This window comes from Dasypus novemcinctus, chromosome 4 (genome assembly GCF_030445035.2).
Source record: "Dasypus novemcinctus isolate mDasNov1 chromosome 4, mDasNov1.1.hap2, whole genome shotgun sequence".
NCBI lineage: Eukaryota > Metazoa > Chordata > Mammalia > Cingulata > Dasypodidae > Dasypus > Dasypus novemcinctus.
In genome coordinates, this window is record NC_080676.1 from 61,160,944 (window position 1) to 61,179,195 (window position 18,252).

Sequence of the window (18,252 nt, forward strand, 5' to 3'; positions counted from 1 at the left end):
AACCACTAAGTCACACTGGCTCCCCTGAGTTGGTTCCCTTGTTTGCTTGTTGTTTGTTTTTATTTTTAGAAGGTACCAGGAACCCAGTCAGGGACCTCCCATGTGGGAAGCAGGTGCTCAGCCGCTTGAGCCACGTCCACTCCCCAGGGTGAAGGTAGTTTTAAGGGAACTCTCAGAAAGCTCTGTTCTGTACCCTGTTGAGTTAGAAGGGGAAGGCCCAGAGGATGGTCTCAAAGGCACATGACCCAGGTGTTCCAAGCATTCGATATACTCCATTCATGGAAGCAGCCTGTTGTGTTAAAGGAGCCAGAGTGGCCGAGAAAGAGTGAATAAAGGGGAGAGTAGGAGAAGATGAGGTCTTGGAGGTAAAGCGAGGGCAGAGCGAATAGGGCTCTGTAGGTTTTGGTAAGATCTTTGATTTTACTCTGAACCACTGTAGGATTTTGAGCAGAAGAGTGATATAAACAGACATGCTTTTACAAGAGTACCCCGTAAATGGTGGTGAGAAGAGTCTGTACAGGACAAGGATAGAAGCAGAGAATCTAGTTAGGAGGATTTGCAGTGATTGGGGGACAGATGATAGTGACTTGGACCAAGGTGGTAGGAATGCAGGTGATGAGAAGTGTTTGGATCCTGGATATTATTTTAAGGTTGAGCCAACAAATTTCTGAAGGACTGTGTGTGAGATGTGAGATAAAAAGAGGAGTCAAGAATGGTGCCAATGGAGCTAGTGTAGCTCAAGTGGTTGAGCACTGCCATACCACATACAAGGCCCCAGTTTCAATCCCTGGACCCAGTAATTCCCCACCCCCCCCAAAAAAAGTCCATTGCCACCCATTTAAGAAAATACATAGGTAACTATTAAAAAATATGAAGTTAAAAAAAAGAAAAAAGAATAGTGCCAAGTGTTTTGGCTTGAGCAACTGGTACCAAGTGAGATAGAGAAGGCTGTGGGTGGAGAAGGTTTGGACAAGGGACATCAAGAGTTCAGATTTGGACATGCTGAGCTTAATGTCCATTAAACACACTAGGAGAACACTGCACAGGCTGTTGAACACATAAGCCTGGAGCACAGGGGGAGGCTGCAGGCATGTTTAGGCATCATCGGCACACATATGGTATTTAAATAAAACCTCATGACTGGATGAGGTCATCAAGGGACTGAGCACAGACAGAAAAGAGAAGAGGGTCAAGGGCTCTGGGAACCTTCTGGTATCAAGAGGTCAGAGAGAAGATGAGGAAATGGCAAAAGAGACTGAGAAGATGAGGCCAGTGAGGCAGGCAGAAAATCAAGAAAGCGTGGAAGTTTAGAAGCCAAGCGAATGAAGTGCTTTAAGGAAGAGGGAGTGATCAACTGCGTCAAATGCTGCTGACAGGCAAAGCAAGATGAGGGCTGAGAATTGACTATTGGATTTAGTTACTCGGAGGACATTCGTAACCTTGACAGGAGCATCATTTGATCCCTAACCTCCTGAAGTCCCACAGCTTGACTGCTGACTCACATTTAGGGCTCCCTTATTGTTAATTTTGTGCTCTCAATTAGGTTGTAAACTTTGGAACATCAGGGATGATGAGTCAGTATATCTCCAGGGCATGGGTTCTTGTCAGCTGTAGGGCCTTATAAAGCCTGCTTGTAGACCCTGATACAATTTGCTAACAGACCCACTTGAGTGCCCTTCTCGCTGGGGTACTGACCTACAGCAGTCACCCTTGGTGCCAGCCTTACCTTGGATGCAGAGTTTCAGTTCCTTGGGGTCAGTGACGACCTTCCTGCTTTCCCGGATCACAGCCCGGTTCTTCTTGGTTTCCCCCCAGAGGTTGGTGCCTCCATACATGCTGGGAATGTTGAGAATGGCAATGCCTTCAAGGAAGATGTTGTTCAGGTCCACCCCAACCCCGTCGCACTGTGGGGCAGAGAGAAAAGGCCATTTGTTAGTGTCCTCCACATATTCCAACCTAAGGTGCTGTAGGTACAGTGAGGGGTTCTCATAAGGGACATGACAGGCCCCCAGGCACACGCTTGCCTCCAACAGAAGCTGAATCTTGGGCAAAGTTACTCAGGCCTCTCATTTTGACCACTGTGGTAAGATGAGATCCAGTACCGGCTGGCTCTGGAGAAGACAGCGCAAGGCTCAGGGGTCATCCAGAGGTCCAGAAGTGCTTTAGGAACACAGCACAAGACAATTGCAAAACTGTCCTCCGGTCTAACCTTATTATCATCAATTCTGTCCCTTCTGAATCATTGTGAAGATTTGGTGGGACACTTAGCACACATAGTATATTCTCAACCAACGATAGAAATTTTTCATTTTACCCCTCTAATTTTATCCCTTCTGTGAGAAGTACAAGACTTTTAAAGATGGAAAGCTGTCAGGATTTGTTTGTCTCCCCTATCAGTATAATAAGTGCAATTTTGGCATATGTGCTTGCTTGCTGAAGTAGCAGTTTCTTTATTCAATCTCCACCACCCGCATCCCCCACAAGATACAAAAGGCCAGAGGCTTGAATTTGCTTGTCTCAAGTATCTATAAAGTCAGCCCACTTTGGCATGATGCTTACCAATGAATGCAGCATGAAATATATTAGCTGTGATCCTTATTCCTCAGATTGTTTACTTCATTTTACAGAAGAAAAAGCTGGATCCAGAGAGGTAAGCTAAATTATCCAAGATACACCACTGAGAAAGTAACAGAGCAGGGATTCAGACTTCTGGAATTTGATTACAAAGTCCATGTTCTTTTTCTTGCTCATTGAGAGGCAGGAAACACCAAAAGCATGCAACAAAAATCTACTGTCCTTGAAGGGTACCTATAAATCTATGCTTCCAAAACATCCCAACAGGAAAAATAGAACGGTGGGGCTTGTTGCCATTCATCTAGGCTTACTACCTGTTTTTTTAAAAGCTCATAATTTATGGTATCTTATCTCCACAACGTTTTGCCCTAGCTAAAAAATGGGAATAATGTGTACTTCTCCATAACTGTGGGCTCATCTCTTCATTGCAAAGTCATCTGGAAGTTCTCTTTATGCCGACCCACATTCTCTCTTTCTCTTCCTTCCACCCATTGGTCCTGATCTCCCTTCTGAAGTCACATATAACGACCATCCTTCCTTCTCCTTGGGGTTATGGGCGAGAGATGTGATTAAAATCACCATTACCACCATCATTTTGAGCATCATGATGCATATGTATTAAGCACTTGTATTAAACGGCCAAGTAAGCTTTTATACATTATCTCATTTATTATCTTCATGATAATCCTATGAGACAGTTACTATTAGTATCCCCTCTTTACACTCAGATAGACTGAGGCACAGAGGTTAAGTAATTTGCCAAGAGTTACACAGCTTACAATTGGAAGTATACAGATTTGAAGGCAGGAGGTCAGAACCTATGTCTTAACAGCTGCCTTATTTCTCCTCCTCTCTCACCACAGCTTGGCTGTGCCTATTCTGGGCCAAGTCCTCCTCAACCCTCTCAACCCTCTCCTGTGGGACCTAGTTTTCAGACCTTTCCCTTCCTGGCTGTCCTCTTCTATGTACACTCCAGTTTGTCACCCTCCACTCAATAAGGGCCCTGACATTGAAAGCAGCACCAATGACATGACCTATGGGGCCGGGGGCAGATACACCACGAATGCCCCAGAAACGAGAGAAGACCCATGGAAGGGCTCAGTGTATGTTACCCATTAGCATTATCCTTATTGTTAATCATAACTGAAGTTGACAAGCTTTTTTAAAAATTTTTTTCAAAAAGTAGTTTTATTGAGATATATTCACTTACCATATAATCTACCCAAAGTGTTAGTATAATCACAATGTTGTGCATTTGCCTCCAAAAAATTTTTTAGTACAATTTCATTACTCCACAAAGAAAATCTCCACACCCCTTAGCAGTCACCTTTCAACCCATTTACCCTTTGATGAGCATACTGGACTTGTGTAGCTTTTTTTTTTTTTTTTAACTTAGCCATAGGGCTTTACAATTAATCTCATCTGGCTTTTAGCCCAAACCTTCTCCAGCCCATCCATCTTATTTTAAATCTTGATTCTATGACCCTTCATCACAGCTTCCCACAGTTTGGGGATTACATCATTAACACATGTATGTGAAGGGCAAAAACAGGGACCAAGTCCTCTCCTCGGTCACTTTAACATACTGGACATTGTACGTTAAACAATTCTCAGGGTACGGCTGCTCTATCGTGGCTGCATCCCCTGGACTGGACTGCATCCAGCCCACTTTTCACTACAGTGTGGAATCATGGAACTTAGAGATGACAGGGACCTAAGAGAACATGTTCCCTCTTTCACGAGTGAAGCCTAGGGAGAGGAAGGAATTTCCCTGTGGTCACTCAGCTTATTAATGATGGAGCTAGACTAGCATCTAGATCTCCAGACTTCAAGTCTATGTTCTTCTCATTAAAATGTGAGGCTTTGTGCTAAAATTAAATGGCATTTACTAAATGACTACCCCGTAACCTCTACTGGAAAAGGAATATTACAATATTAAGGATATCAAGTCACTAATATCTGTGTGTAAAGGGCAAATACTTGGTTAATGATCTGTTCTAGAATCATCCTAGAGATTGGGGTGAAGTGTACCAGTCTGTGGGTTTCAGAATGTATTCTTTTCTAATTTTTTGAAAACTGGGAAAACATTTGTCTGTCTGCCTCTCACTGTTTTCTAGATTTTTTGAAGTGGGCCCTAAATGACATCTGTAGGGTTTGTCCAGCAACTTGGATTAAAATATGCAAGGGTTCCAAGGTCAGTTAGCTCTCTACTGACCAACTTTGGGCTCTGGTGCCTGCCCTTAGCATCTGTTACCCGATTTTTAGTTAGGGCCACTCTCTGAAAAACAAAAAAACTTTTCCAGAATGGCAAAGTCCTACTATGATTTCCATGCTCTTTTTTCCTTCAAATATTATTTAAAATTTTGGGTTGGTCTGAGTTGCTTTTGTGTATTCCCAGACCTTTACTCTGCCTTTGTGGGTATATACACACCCCTTAAAGCAGGGTATCAACCCAGAGCTGACACAGTGATTTAAAAACCAAAATTCCAGCTTTATTTATAATTGCCCCAAATTGGAAGCAACCAAGGTACACTTCTGTGGCTCATCCATATAATGGAATATTGTTCATTGATAAAAAGAAATGAGCTCCGGGGCCACACAAAAAAAACCATAGGAGAACCTTAAATACATATTACTAAGTGAAAGAAATCAGTCTGAAAAGGCTACATGGTATATGATTCCAACTACATGTCATTGTGGAAAGGACAAAACTATAGAGACAGTGAAATGATCAATGGTTGCCACAGGTTTGGGGGTGAGTGAGACAGAGGACAGGGAAGAATAGGTGGAACAGAGGGAATTTTTAGGGCAGCGAAATTATTCTGTATGAAGCTGTATTGGTGGATACAGGGCATGAGACATAGAAATGTATAAACAAAAATACAAAGAGTGACTCCTAATACAAACTATGGACTTTAGTTACTAAACTGGTTCACCAATTGTAACAAAAGCACCACTCTAATGTAAGATGTCAGTAATAGGGTACATTGTGTGTGTGGCAAGCAGGGAGGATATGGAACTCTGTACTTTCTGAGTGATTTAATTTTTTCTGTAAGCCTAAAACTGCTCTAAAAATAAAGTTCATTATTTAAAAACAAAAACAAAATTTGCTCTCTTTTCTTCTCAATGGGGTTAAGGAATTGTTAGAAACTTATTTTGGAATGCCTTCCATCTTTCATATACACGTTCCTTCTTAAAGATCTTAACCACTATGGGATCAAAATGTTCTTCTCTCCAAATTCTCTGAAATGACAACTCTGTGTCTAGCATCTTCTTTCCTCATTATTATCACCTCTTAAACAACATGCTTACTTTCCCTTTTGGTTGTAGTCACTTCTGCATCACTTCAATTTATCCATTGTTGTCAGAACTTCTCCCTCCCTTCTGAGCAGTTATTATATCAGCAGCTCACACGTGGTGAGAGCAGCTCACACAGGGTGACGGCTTCCTAAAACAGGCACCGTTCTGGCCCTTCACCTGCATTATCTCTTGGGCCCTCACATGGATTCAAGGACAGAGACTGCCTCTCACTGACAGGGTCTCACAGGGCTTAAGGTGCTTGCTCAAGGTTACATACCTTGCCACTCTACAAGATGGAATGAGCTGGAATGAAAATCCAGGCAGTCAGATGCCAGATCCTGCTTTGGAGATGAAAGAGTCAGGGAGGCAAATTGGGAATTTTGCTGATGCTAGACTTATAGCAAAATTAAACTTCCAGCTGTTGTTTGAATAATTGAAATCTCCCATCGCTGCTCTATCTTGTAGAGTGCTTAGAACAGTGCCTGGTACATCAATGTTGTATATTAGCATCATCACCTTATCTTGCCTCTGTGCCAGCTTTGTGATAAAAACCAAATGAACCCCACCAGCACAGTCCTAGGCACATAGTAGTTCACAAAGTCATCTTTCCCTACGGTAGTTTTAAGTGTACTTGGTGCCTGCCATCTCTTGTGCTCATGAACTAGGACTGTTAGCTGTTAAAGTGGTAAACCTTTAACCACTCCCTGGAGAAGCAGGCAGTCCTCATTCTGACCCAGGTTAGCTCTTTGGCTTTCTGCACAATTGTAGGCTTCCCCCATTATCTCATCTGGTTTTAGGCAGAACCCCTCTGGTGAAAGCATAGAGCCTGGAGTCTTGACTTAGATGCCCCACCCTTGGAACACACCTACTTGGAAAATGAGAGGCAATGCAGTTCTTGGAAAAAAGCCTGTGTGGACTTGGACACAAAGAGACATGGGTTTGAATTTTGTCTCTGTCACTTGCTAGCTGTCTGATCCTGGTTTAGCTCCATAACTTCTCTGAACTTTAATTTGTCATCTGTAAAATGGGAGGTGAGGAATAACATCGATCAGGAGGGCTTGATAGGTGGCTTGGTTCCCTGAAGGCAGTAGCACTCCATAACTACCTGACATTATTATTACGGTTCCCTTAACCCCCATGCCAGGAGGCGTATTTCTGCCTGAAATCATTCCCCCGCTGGAAGCATTTTAATGGCCTCTTGGCCCGACCCTAGCTGTCGAGAGGCTCACCAGCCCAGGCCTGCATGCCCATTTCCCCGAGTTCTTCACCTAGCCGGTTTCCTGCAGAGCCTCCAGGCCCGCTGCCGTGCTGGCTCTGGGAAAGTGGAATAGAGTGGAACACTGCCGGCCTAAATGGAACAAGGGCCGGGGGCGCGTTCCCCAGCGGGTTCTCGAGCTAAATCCTCCGACTGCTCCATGACGTCACCTGGCCCCCTCTCCCGGCTCCGACCCGGTGGCTTCTGGGGAGAGTGCAAGGAGGGCAGCGGTCCCTGAGCGCACAGATATCCCTAACCCAGGTCTGAGTTCGCGGACCCCCGTCCAAGCCCCCTCCAAGCCTCGGAATCCAGCTATCTTAGTAGCCCGGAGCGGCGCTGAAACCGAGAGCTCGAACTCCCGAGCAGCAAGCGCGCACACGCGGCCCCGCGCGCAATCGCGCTTGGGGTGTGCGCCCGCCGCCAGGTGCTCAAGGTCAGGCCGCCGGGATCCCAGGCGGCGGTACGCGCAGGGGCGGGAGAGCTCCGCTCCAGCCCTCCTGGAAGCGGCCCAGCAATCTGTCGGGGTCCCAGGCCGAAGCGGCGGGAGCCCGCCTCCCCCCAGCAGCTGTCGACAGGGTTTAACATTGGTTCCCCTAGAGAAGACAATATCCCTAGTTCTGGTTTCTTTCTGAGTCAGGATGGTGTGTAAGTAACCAGAGACATGGGTTAGGAGGCCAAAGCGTTATTTATGGGCAAATGAAATGCACTGAGAATTCGTATTCCTCGCCACCCTGTCGCCTCTTCTTTGAATCTTTGGGATCCCTAAAACCACCATAATTCTGGGCAGAGCTCTGAAAGGTGGACAGGGAGCAGAAGAGGTGAGGAAGGGAAGGCCCTGATGCTTCCCAGACCTTGCAGCAAGCTTCGTCCAGCAACTCCTAAATGCATGAGGTGCTGGCCCGAGCAGGCGGCAGGTCTGAACCCTGCCTTGAGGCTCCTGCATTTCAGCTCTGTCTATCCTATTTCCTCTGAGAAGATCTCACAGTCTAAGGGGTGAACCGGTTCAGTTTTCAGCAAGTAGGAAGTTCTCCCTTCTTCTAAACCCAAGTGGCTGTGTCAGGGATTACGGCGATTTTCTCTGGTCTTTAAAGGCAGAGTGGGGAAGCAGATTTGGCTCAACTGATAGAGTGGGCTGCCTAATATATGGGAGGTCCAGGGTTCAAACGCAGGACCTCCTGACCTATGTGGTGAGCTGACCCACTGCCCATTTCTGATGCGCACAAGGAGTGTGCCGGCAAGGAGAGCTGCCCCAAGCGAAAAGAGCGCAGCCTGCCCAGGAGTGGTGCCTCACACATGGAGAGCTGATGCCACAAGATGCCGCACCAAAAAGAGACACAGATTCCCAGTGCTGCTATCAAGAATGCAAGCGGACACAGAAGAACACACAGTGAATGGACACACAGAGATGATAGGGCAGCGGGGAGAGAAATAAATGAAAAATAAATAAATAAAATAAAGGCAGAGTATTTGTAGTCCTGACCCTGACTGTTGTATGCTGTCAGGAATGACCTCCCTCCTTCTGACCAGATGAGAGGCGGAGCTCAGGCCTCACTCTCCTGGGGCACGTGCCCACTGCAGCTTGCAGTGCTGTCTTTCTTGGGTTGCCTGCTACTGTGTTACAGTGATTCTTCAGTCCCATCTTCCGTGACTCCTTGGTCTTTTTTGTTTGTTTTTAGAAATCATTCAATTATGGATATTCCCAAATGTATATGAAAGTGGACAGAATAATAAACCCCCTTTATCCAAAATATAGCTTCAGCAACTAGCAACTCCTGGCTAACCTTGTTTTAACTTTACCCCACTCCATTTCTCCACTTCCATGCTGAATGCTTTTTATAGCAAATCTCAGCCTTTATATAATTTCAATCCATAAATACTTCTGTATGTATCTTTAAATGATAAAGACATTAAAAAAAAGAATTACCCCAATACTATTATCACCCAAAAATAATATGTCCTTTATATAAATAAATATCGTCATTATTCAAATTTCCTCTTTTCATCTCATTTTTTAAAATAGCTGACTGCTTTGTTTGAAAGGTCCATATATTTGCATTTGGTAGATATATTTCTTAGGTTTCTTTTGACCTATAAAATTCCCTGCCATTTTTGTTCCTTGCCTTTTATTTATTTGTCTTGGAGAGGAGTGCTTCTCAAATTGTATAGTGCATACAAATCACTTCAGGGTCTTATTAAAATGCAGATTCTGTTTTAGATCTGAGCTGGGGCCTGAGATTCTGCATTTCTAACATGCTCCCTGGTGATATCAAAAGGCCGCAGCATGTCCCAGATTCTGGATTTTGCTGATTGCATCCTTGGGGTGCATGTTCCCAGTCTATCCCCTGTATTTTCATTAAATTGCTACTTTTAGATCTAGACGCTTGACCAGATTCAGGCTGCCTTTTTGGCAAGAATACTTTGCCAGTGTTGCTGTAAATTTCCTATTGTATCTCAATAGGAGGTGCATAGTTTGGTTGTCTCTCTTTTATTTTATTTTTGTGATGTTCAGATTGATCAGTGGGTTCAGGTGTTGTCAGCCTGAACCTTCCATTATGGAGCTCTCCATCAACCGTTGGTGAATTTTGTGTAGATCCAATGTTGCCCTTACAGCAGGAAACACTTGTGGACACTCTAGCACCCTCCCAGTGCCTTTCTTAAAAACCTCTACAAATGTCAACTTTCTCCATGGATTCTTCCCTGTCCGCTCTCCAAAAAGAATTTTTCTCTCTTCTCTGCACCTTTGCTCTCATGGACATCCAGTCCAATCACCTCATTTTACAGATGAGAGAATTGAAGTTAGTGAGGCTAAGAGAATTGTCCAAAGTCACACAGCTGATTAGAGTCAACTGATCTGGAATTAGACCTGTTCTTTGGATTGACACCAAGAGGTCATGAGAGACTTTGTAATGCTGAATTTTGGCAGCTGAAGAGGGCCAAAGCACAGAATCCTAGAATGGTAAAGCCAACTGGGAACACTGCAGACAACTCCTAAGTACCAAAATGAGAACACTGAGGCCTAGAGTTGGCAGGTGACCTCCTCAGATCATACAGCTATCTCCTGGAAGAGCTAGGGACATTAAGGTAAGTAGAGTGGGTGAGGGATCAGAGTCAGAACATTAGTGTGTTTTGCTGGTAAATGGGAGGGGAGAGGGCAGATGGGATCTAAAAGGGCATTATGATCGAGGAAAAGGTTTTTCATGGACATTTAAGGCAGAGAAGGTATTCAATGAATATTTGTTTGCTATAGAGGGAAGAAGATGCTGGGATGCTTAGGATGGGAAGAAGAGAGAGTGGAAGGATAGATGCTGAAGATGGGGGTTGAACATTGGTCTGGGGTCAAAACTGGAGTCCTTTCCTTTCCCAGTAGTGAAGAAAGTAGGTGTGATGGCTTTTTTGAAGAGGGAAGTAGGGGAGTACTGAACAAATGTAAGGGAGAACAAATGCAGTTCAGTTACAGTGAAGAGGAAGAGAGAGGGCTACAGAAGAGGTGAAGGACATCCAGGCACACCTGAAGAGGGGTTCTGATGGGCTAGAAGGGGATGGGCAGAAGATAGGGTGGCCTGCCTTGGTGCCTGTTGTCCATGTCAGGGCCTCAGATCTGCACTGAGGGGCAGAAGGGAAGTTGACATATGCCTGACCAAGATCCTTCCCCCACTTTTTAGTTTGAGGGAACAGGTTACTGAAAGGCATTAGACAAAGGAAAAGCACCTGTATACCATACTGTGTAGCCAAAGGATCCTGCAGGGCCCGTTAAGGCACATGGGTGGTAGTGCTTGCTTATGGTGGGAGTGTTTCTGCTTCAGGGGTGTGGAGCTCTCTCTGTAAACTGGCTTGGCAGATTGGAATGTAAGGTGGGCTTGGGGAAACCTGGGCACTGGTTCAGGGTATCCTTTGGTCTGCAAAGAGAGTTACTGAGGAAGAGGGGTTAGCTGGGCCCTAGCAGAGAGCAGTCATGGAAGCCTGATTAGTTTGTGTCTAAGTCACAGAGTTGGGGAGGGGCTTGGATTTTGTAAGCCTGTGCCTTTCCCCACTTGTTTTTGATCCTGGCTATACTCACTGCCTAGAATGTCCCTGAGCTCTTTTATGCCCATTATATCCTACCATTCCAGCTCAAAAGCCTATATGAGACTTTTCCAAATGCTCTAGATAAAAATCTTTCCCCTCTCTGAATTTTCATTTCTTTGTTTTTCCTCTTATACAGAATGTATATTCTGCCATGTCTAAGGCATATTTATCTTTCCACCAAGAGACCTTAGGCTCCCGAGTACAGAGACCATATCTTACACAGCTCTGGGTTCTCCATAGTTCTTGGGATGACTTACCCATTTCCAAGTATCCAAAATAACTATTTGTTAATTGAAAGAAAGAATCTGTGGAGAAATCCCAAAATGGAAACCAAGGGGTTCCTTGAAGAATCTGACAAAGTTTCTTTATTTCCAAGGAAATTCGCTATTACCTCCATTAATGAATACTGTGACTAGATAAATGTCCAGGATAAGGAGAGAAATGGAAGGTTAATCCAAGTCTGCAAGAAGTGGTCCTCTGATCAGAAGTAAGGGAAATCTATGTCTGAACACCTGATAGCAAGAATATAGCACATGAGTCACATTTTATGAAAGAGAGACACCAAGAGAAGCCAGAAGCATTCATTCATCCATCAAGAATGATTAGACCCTATTTACTCTGTGTTAGAGCCTGGGGATGGAGCAGAAATGGGACACAGTTCCTGTCCTCAAAGTACTTAGATTGAATCAATGCTATAGGCAGTGGTGTTCTGCTAAATGGATATCAGCTAACTCTATGATTGTGCTTTTCATGGTGTATATACACCCACAATGGCCAATTTAAGTCTGAAAGCACTGTTGTGAAGAGTTGTGCTGATAGACTCTTATGAGCTAGCCAGCTGGTTCCAGCACACCACTGGCTGGAGGTAACAAGATATAAAGGGAATAGAAAAATATATTGGAAGGGAAAGAAGTGCAGCCAGGGCAAACAATGATGTCTACTTCCCCTATAGGGGAACTATGGAGAATGTTTTCAGGGTCAACAATCTGATGTGTATTCTCAGGAAAGAAAAGGCTATAAATTGAGTGGTGTTGATGGTGGTGATAGATGTATTGGAAAAACCATCCTGTATTCTCCACATAAAAACAATTGGTCTGGCGTGTAGGTAAGTCTTATAGGACAGTGTCTTCTACTACATTCAGAGAGGCTGTGTTATATCATTTTAGAAGTGACATCTATTGAGGGCTGTTAGATACTAACATACATTACAATCAAGAACGTGTTATTAACTGGGCACTCCATCTATTTTATGTCTAATTCTTATAATTCTGCAAATATTAGTAATTATATTCTCATTTTTACAGATGGGGCAATATTGACTCAGTGAAACAAAGGAAGGTTCTTTTCCACACTTATCAAAGTCCATGGTGGACTTCAAGAACCTACAGTATCCTTATAGATACAAACGATGAGATCAAGAAGAGAGTCCAATTGTAGAACATGTACCTGATGGCCTATTAATCCTGTGCTTTGCAACATATGAGAACACATTTGGAGTTTTCTAAATACAAGGGATTTGATTCTTTATTTTAAGGAGGACACCAAAAATAAAATAAATAAAAATTAAAAAATAAATAAAATAAAGAGTCTCTCAAGAAGAGTGGTCAGGATAGTTACAGATCTGTAAATCAAATCATTAAGGAACTGGGGATGTTTAGCTCAGTGCAGGTTAATGGTAGACAAAGTGAAGATATGTGTTCAGCCCTTGGAATAGTCAGGAAGAGTCAGGATGCCCACTTATTAGAATGGCCCAGAATGAATCCTTTTGTTGAGTAGTGAGTAGGACTAAATCCCCTTCCAGTTCAGAGATTTGGAGTCAACATTTAGCCTTACTTTGGCAGGGTAGAGTGCTGTACTGAAAAAGGGTCCTTGTGACCCAGACTCCCAGCCTTGCCCACCCAGCTGTGTGCTCTGAGTCCTCTCACGTGAGCTCTGGGGGCAGTTAGACTGGACGGTGGCTACCATCTGTGACAGGGATGATGGCGTTCTGGTGGGTTTGTGTGGGCTCAAGGAATGCGGCATCGAAGCCATGTACACACAACCTGCTCAAGAACATCCCATGGGCAGAAAATGTTTTCCTCTTTAACTCTCCTCTGTTGCTATGCCAGGCGGGCACAATGGTGCCTTTGAAAGGGGCAGCTGGAAGGGGGTGTTGGCAGGGAGGCGGGAAGTAGAACATTGCAGCTGGGGGAACCAAATTCATTTCCAGGAGTAAGCCCGCACCATTGCCAGTTTCCAAAACAAAACTGCTATTTTTCAGAGCTCGTGGTGGTGGGTTGCCTCAGAGCTGGACAGAGGGCAAAGCCATTTCATTTCCTATCCACTACTCCACTCTCCCCAAGTTAAACACACACACACACACATACACACACACACACGACTGGCATGTTAAGACATTCTTACTCCGGATGCAGACTAACAGGATTTGCTGTCTCCTTGTAGAGCTCATGCCAATCTGGGGCAGATGGTATTTTCTGAGGGCCAACATTTCCTGCAGACAGGGCAGGGCTGATGGCCATGGGGACTGCTCTCTGGCAGGGCTCAAAAGCAGGTAGGCTTCTGGACCATGAGAGAGGGCTCACAATGAAGACCCCCTTTCTCTGCCCTGCAGGGTCACTTCTGACCCCACAGCCACCCAGCATCCTTGCTGCCATCTGGGCTCTACCCACTCACTGTCTTAACTCTTGTTGGTGGGAAAGAGGTGGGAGAACCCTGGCATTTCCTGTCCCCAGTTCACAGTTGTCCCAGACCCTCTGCTACTTTCAAAGGTCCCAGCAATAGCTCAGAGATGGGCGTGGGAGGCCTTCCCACTCATTGAACAATTAGAAGACCTGAGTGCCCGGCTGTAAGCTAGGCCATTTCCTCCTTTGGATTGTGACTGAAGCAAGTTGGACCCCTTTTATTCTAGTGGCTTCCAACAAAAACTTTTGACTTGTGACTGGTGAAATAGTCATTTCTTTAGTGTTCATGCTAATTGTGGGACTTTGAAAAAGGTCTCTTTGGTTCAGTTTTACAATCAACAACTATTGAGCAATTACTTTGTTTTAGGCACTGTCTGGGGATACAGAACAAATAAGATATAGTTTTTGCTTCAGATGGCTGACTGCCAAATAGATATGCCAAGTCCTGAATGGAAACCCGACTGTCAATTAAATAGACACACCTATTAGTTGGAAAGCAGAAGTGTAGCGTAGAAGCAGTCTACTACATGTGGGTACATGTGGGCCTGGAATCACTGATCTAGGTTTGAAACCTATCTGATCTTGGAGGATTTACTTTTCTTTGAGATTCAGTTTCTTTGTGTAAATAATAGGAATAATACATACCATGTAGAATTGTTATGAGAATTAAGTAAGATAATGTAGAAAGCACCAAACCAGGTTTGCCACATGGTAAATGCTCAGTAAGCGACTGCTGTTGTTATTAATTTGTTGATCCTAGTGGACTTGAGATAACATTTAGGTGTGCAGGGTGGTGTTTATCCGATCCCCTGTTGGATTATATGTCCTTCCTAAAAAAGTCACCTCTTCTACCTTCTTAATTCCTCTTCTAGTATAGATTGAGATCAGCAAGTTCACCATGCCATTGACTTAGATAAGCAAAGACCTGTCCACACTATAGTCAACAAGCTGTATTTGCATGTAATATTCTCTCTCTGTTTAATCATCCAATTATAGAGGAAGAAAAGGGTTGGAATGGTTCTCTTCCCCAAGGTCCCCAAATCTCATGAATTTGGCAATGAGCCATTCTTTTTAATACTATATAAAGTCTAAGAGAAATAATACATTTCCCACTGACAGGGTCTCCTAGTCCCTTATTACTTAGGGGATGCAATTTGTTTGTTAGACATTGCTTGTGGAAAGTTATTCCTTAATTCAGGGGCTTTGGCAGGAGGAAGGTTAAGCTCTCTGGGGCTGAGCATCTTCCAGGAACCTGCTGTAAACTGTGTTTTAACCTGACTTGCTGCTGCTGAGTCTTGTTACTTCAACTGGGGTTTTCTGAAATCTTCTTGGGCCCCGTCTATAAATGTGCTGCATCTCACTTGTGAAAATGTATGCATGGGAATTAATCTTTAAAAGCTATTCCAAAGTCCTCGGAAGACACAAAGTGTGTGTAGCCAGGCATCTGAGGACAAAGAAAAATCAAAGCAATTCACCACCAACAAAGGAAACGGGGAAAAAAACCCAGGAAAGTAAGAGCATATGGATGAATGAAGGCTTGAATTGAAGTGAAATACGGGGCACACATTTGTAGGAAATAAAAATGAGGGTTGTTTAAGAGAGACAAAAAGTTATGTGTCAGAAACTAAGCAAACAATGGAATTTTATAAGGGAAAATTGACAGAAACAATTTCTCCTTAGTGGGCTGAAAGATTCTAAGCATCAGTGAGGGAAACTTACAGTGAGTGCATGGCTAAGAGAGAGAAGGATGGAGAGGATGAAGCTGCATTTAAAAATGGGTGAAGGCTTAGGAAAGTAAAAAACTCGTACGGATCCTCCAGAGGCCTGATATAAATGAAAGAAGGGCCAAACCTTCCTATTGTTATTAAGGATTGAAACAAGGCCAACATATACCTAATACCTGGATGGTTAGATAGCAGGTAACTTCTCTTTTTGCCCCTCTTTATTTTTTAAGTGTTCTACCATTTTAGACCTAATTGTGATCAGGAAAAGAGATGAGCACACATAATAGGAGGGAGCAGGAAGAAACTGAGGTAGGGCATCTGGAGTGGTGACAACCGTTGTTGGGTAAGAAGCGACAAGAGTTGTTGTGGATGGCTCTTGGAATGAGGATAATGCTGGGACAGTGGCAGGGCTGGGGGAAGCCCCTGGACTTCCATTAGGTTTTCCTGTTGGGCTTGATTCGGGAAGGGAATAGACTACAAGGAGAATCTCTCCCTAAGGATCATTCTAGTCTTACCTAACTTTAGGGTTCGATGCAGAGATTTAATTAGGTAGTGACCTTTATTTTTCAAGGGCTCAAAAATCTTTTCATGGTTCCCTTCTTGAGTACGTTTCCATTTCATCCCTTTTAGAATCACTGCGGCTGGGCTGCTGGGCTGAGCATTCAACCAGTTCCTACCTTCCTCACTCCAGTACTGAGAGACTCTACCTGTCCAAGCTGAGAGGAAGGTTCTGATCATGCCAGGGAGATCGAACTAGAAGTATCTTCCTCTCTAATTTAAGAGTGTGCAATACTGCAGGTGGATGTGAAGGCAGAACAGGAAAATACTCTCAGATGGGACTTGAGGGTCTTTTACTGGCTGGGTGTATTTGGGCAAGTTACTTAACCTGTAAAGTCCTTGGTTTTTCTCATTTAAAAATTAACAGCACTGGGAGTGGATGTGGCTCAAGTGACTGAGCACTTACTTCTCACATGAAAAGTCCTGGGTTTGGTCCCTGGTGCCCCCTAAAAACAAACAAACAAACAAACAAACAAAACCAAGCAAACAAATGAAAAACCAACTCAAGGGAGCCAATGTGGCTCAGTGATTGAGCGCCAGCTTCCCACATATGAGGTTCCAGGTTAAATCCATGGCCACAGTACTTCAAAAAGAAAAAAAAAAAAGTTAAGCACTGAATTGGATTGGAATTGCTAAAGAAATCCATCAAATCTTTAAGTAATCTGATTCATTATTTATTAAGCTTCTTTACATGCACATGACTCAGCAAAATATTAATTTTAGAATTTAGGATTCTCATAGGCAGGGCCTATATCATGATATGAATTACATGTCCCAAGCACAGTACCTTAAATACCACCTTAAAAAAAATCAAGGTGAAATACACATAATATAAAATTAACCATTTTAAAGCATACAATTTAGTGACATTTCATCCATTCACTCACTCTGCCTTTATAAAGTGTTAGATACACAGTTACTCAGGTCAGTTCCATTTTGTTGTTAGGAAATAGCGCTGCACCACACCTCTGTGCTTAATATATACTCCCATGCTTTTCCTTTTGTGCTCACGTGCAGGAAATTCTTAAGGCGGAGACTGAGAAGAACCTGCTGGGCCATATGATCTATAAATGCATTTTCACTTCAGTATAAATTGTCAAACTGCCCTCCAAAGTGCTTTACCCACTGATGGTCCCACCAGCGGTGTCTGAGAGATCCCTCTTCTGTCCCTTCACACCTACACTGTGTTCATGGAGCACTGTAGGACAGTAAAAGGAACGGACCACCCTGTGCCGCAGTAGTTCCCCTCCTGGGCGTACATCCAGCAGAAATGAAAACATACGTCCACACAAAGATTTGGGCACGAATGTTTATAGCAGCATTATTCATAATTGCCGAAAGGTGGAAACAACCCAACTGTCCATGAATGGATGGAAGTTCAAAATGTGCTTTATCCAAATAATAAGACATTATTTGGTCATAAAAAGGATAAAAAGGAATGAAGTACTGATACATGCTGCAACTTAGATGAACATTGAAAACATTATGCTAAATGAAAGAAGCCATCACAGAAGTCCACATAGTATATGATTATATGAAAGTTCAGAATAGGAAAATCTATAGCAACAGAAAGATTATTTATTGATTAGGGCTGGGGTCAGGAGCTGGGGGATAAGGTGATAGGGCAGTGATAGCTAAAGGGTACAGGATTTCTTTTTGAAGTGATTCAAATGTTCTAAAATTGACTGTGGTTATGGTTGGACATAACTGTGAATATTCTAAAAACCATTGGGTTGAGCAGAGTGGGTGTAGCGCAGTGGTTGCATACCTGCTTTGCACATACAAGGTCCTGGGTTCAATCCCCTGTACCTCCTAAAAAGCAAAAACCCACTTAATTGTACCCTTTAACTAAAGCTTTTTTTTTTTTTTTAAGTGATGAACTAGTTCTTTAAACATCAACATGGAGAGATCTAAAGGACGTAATGGTGAGCAAAAAAGTCAAGTTATAGAAGGGATAGTGGGGGTCTTCCGATTTATCTGTAATATTCTATTTCTTTTATTTAAAAAAGGTCTGAAGAAAATAGATCAAAATGTTGATAAATCTCAGTGAGATTTATCTGAGTGAGGAGGAAATGGGTGTATTTACTAAGTAGTC

The 18,252-nt window shown here is 43.5% G+C and overlaps 1 protein-coding gene across 17 annotated transcripts in view; it reads right to left on the reverse strand.

The window, feature by feature from the left end:
• Positions 1 to 18,252, reverse strand: part of DGKG (diacylglycerol kinase gamma) — a 219,183-nt gene that overhangs the window by 47,472 nt on the left and 153,459 nt on the right. For 16 of the 17 annotated variants that reach the window (XM_058295504.2, XM_071214670.1, XM_023583192.3 and 13 more), the window contains one exon: positions 1,727 to 1,904. In XM_058295504.2, coding sequence (XP_058151487.1) covers positions 1,727 to 1,904 — 178 coding nt within the window. Of the gene's footprint in view, positions 1 to 1,726; positions 1,905 to 2,559; positions 2,678 to 18,252 lie in introns of those variants that run through there. The other variant, XR_002793276.3, reaches the window with a different exon arrangement.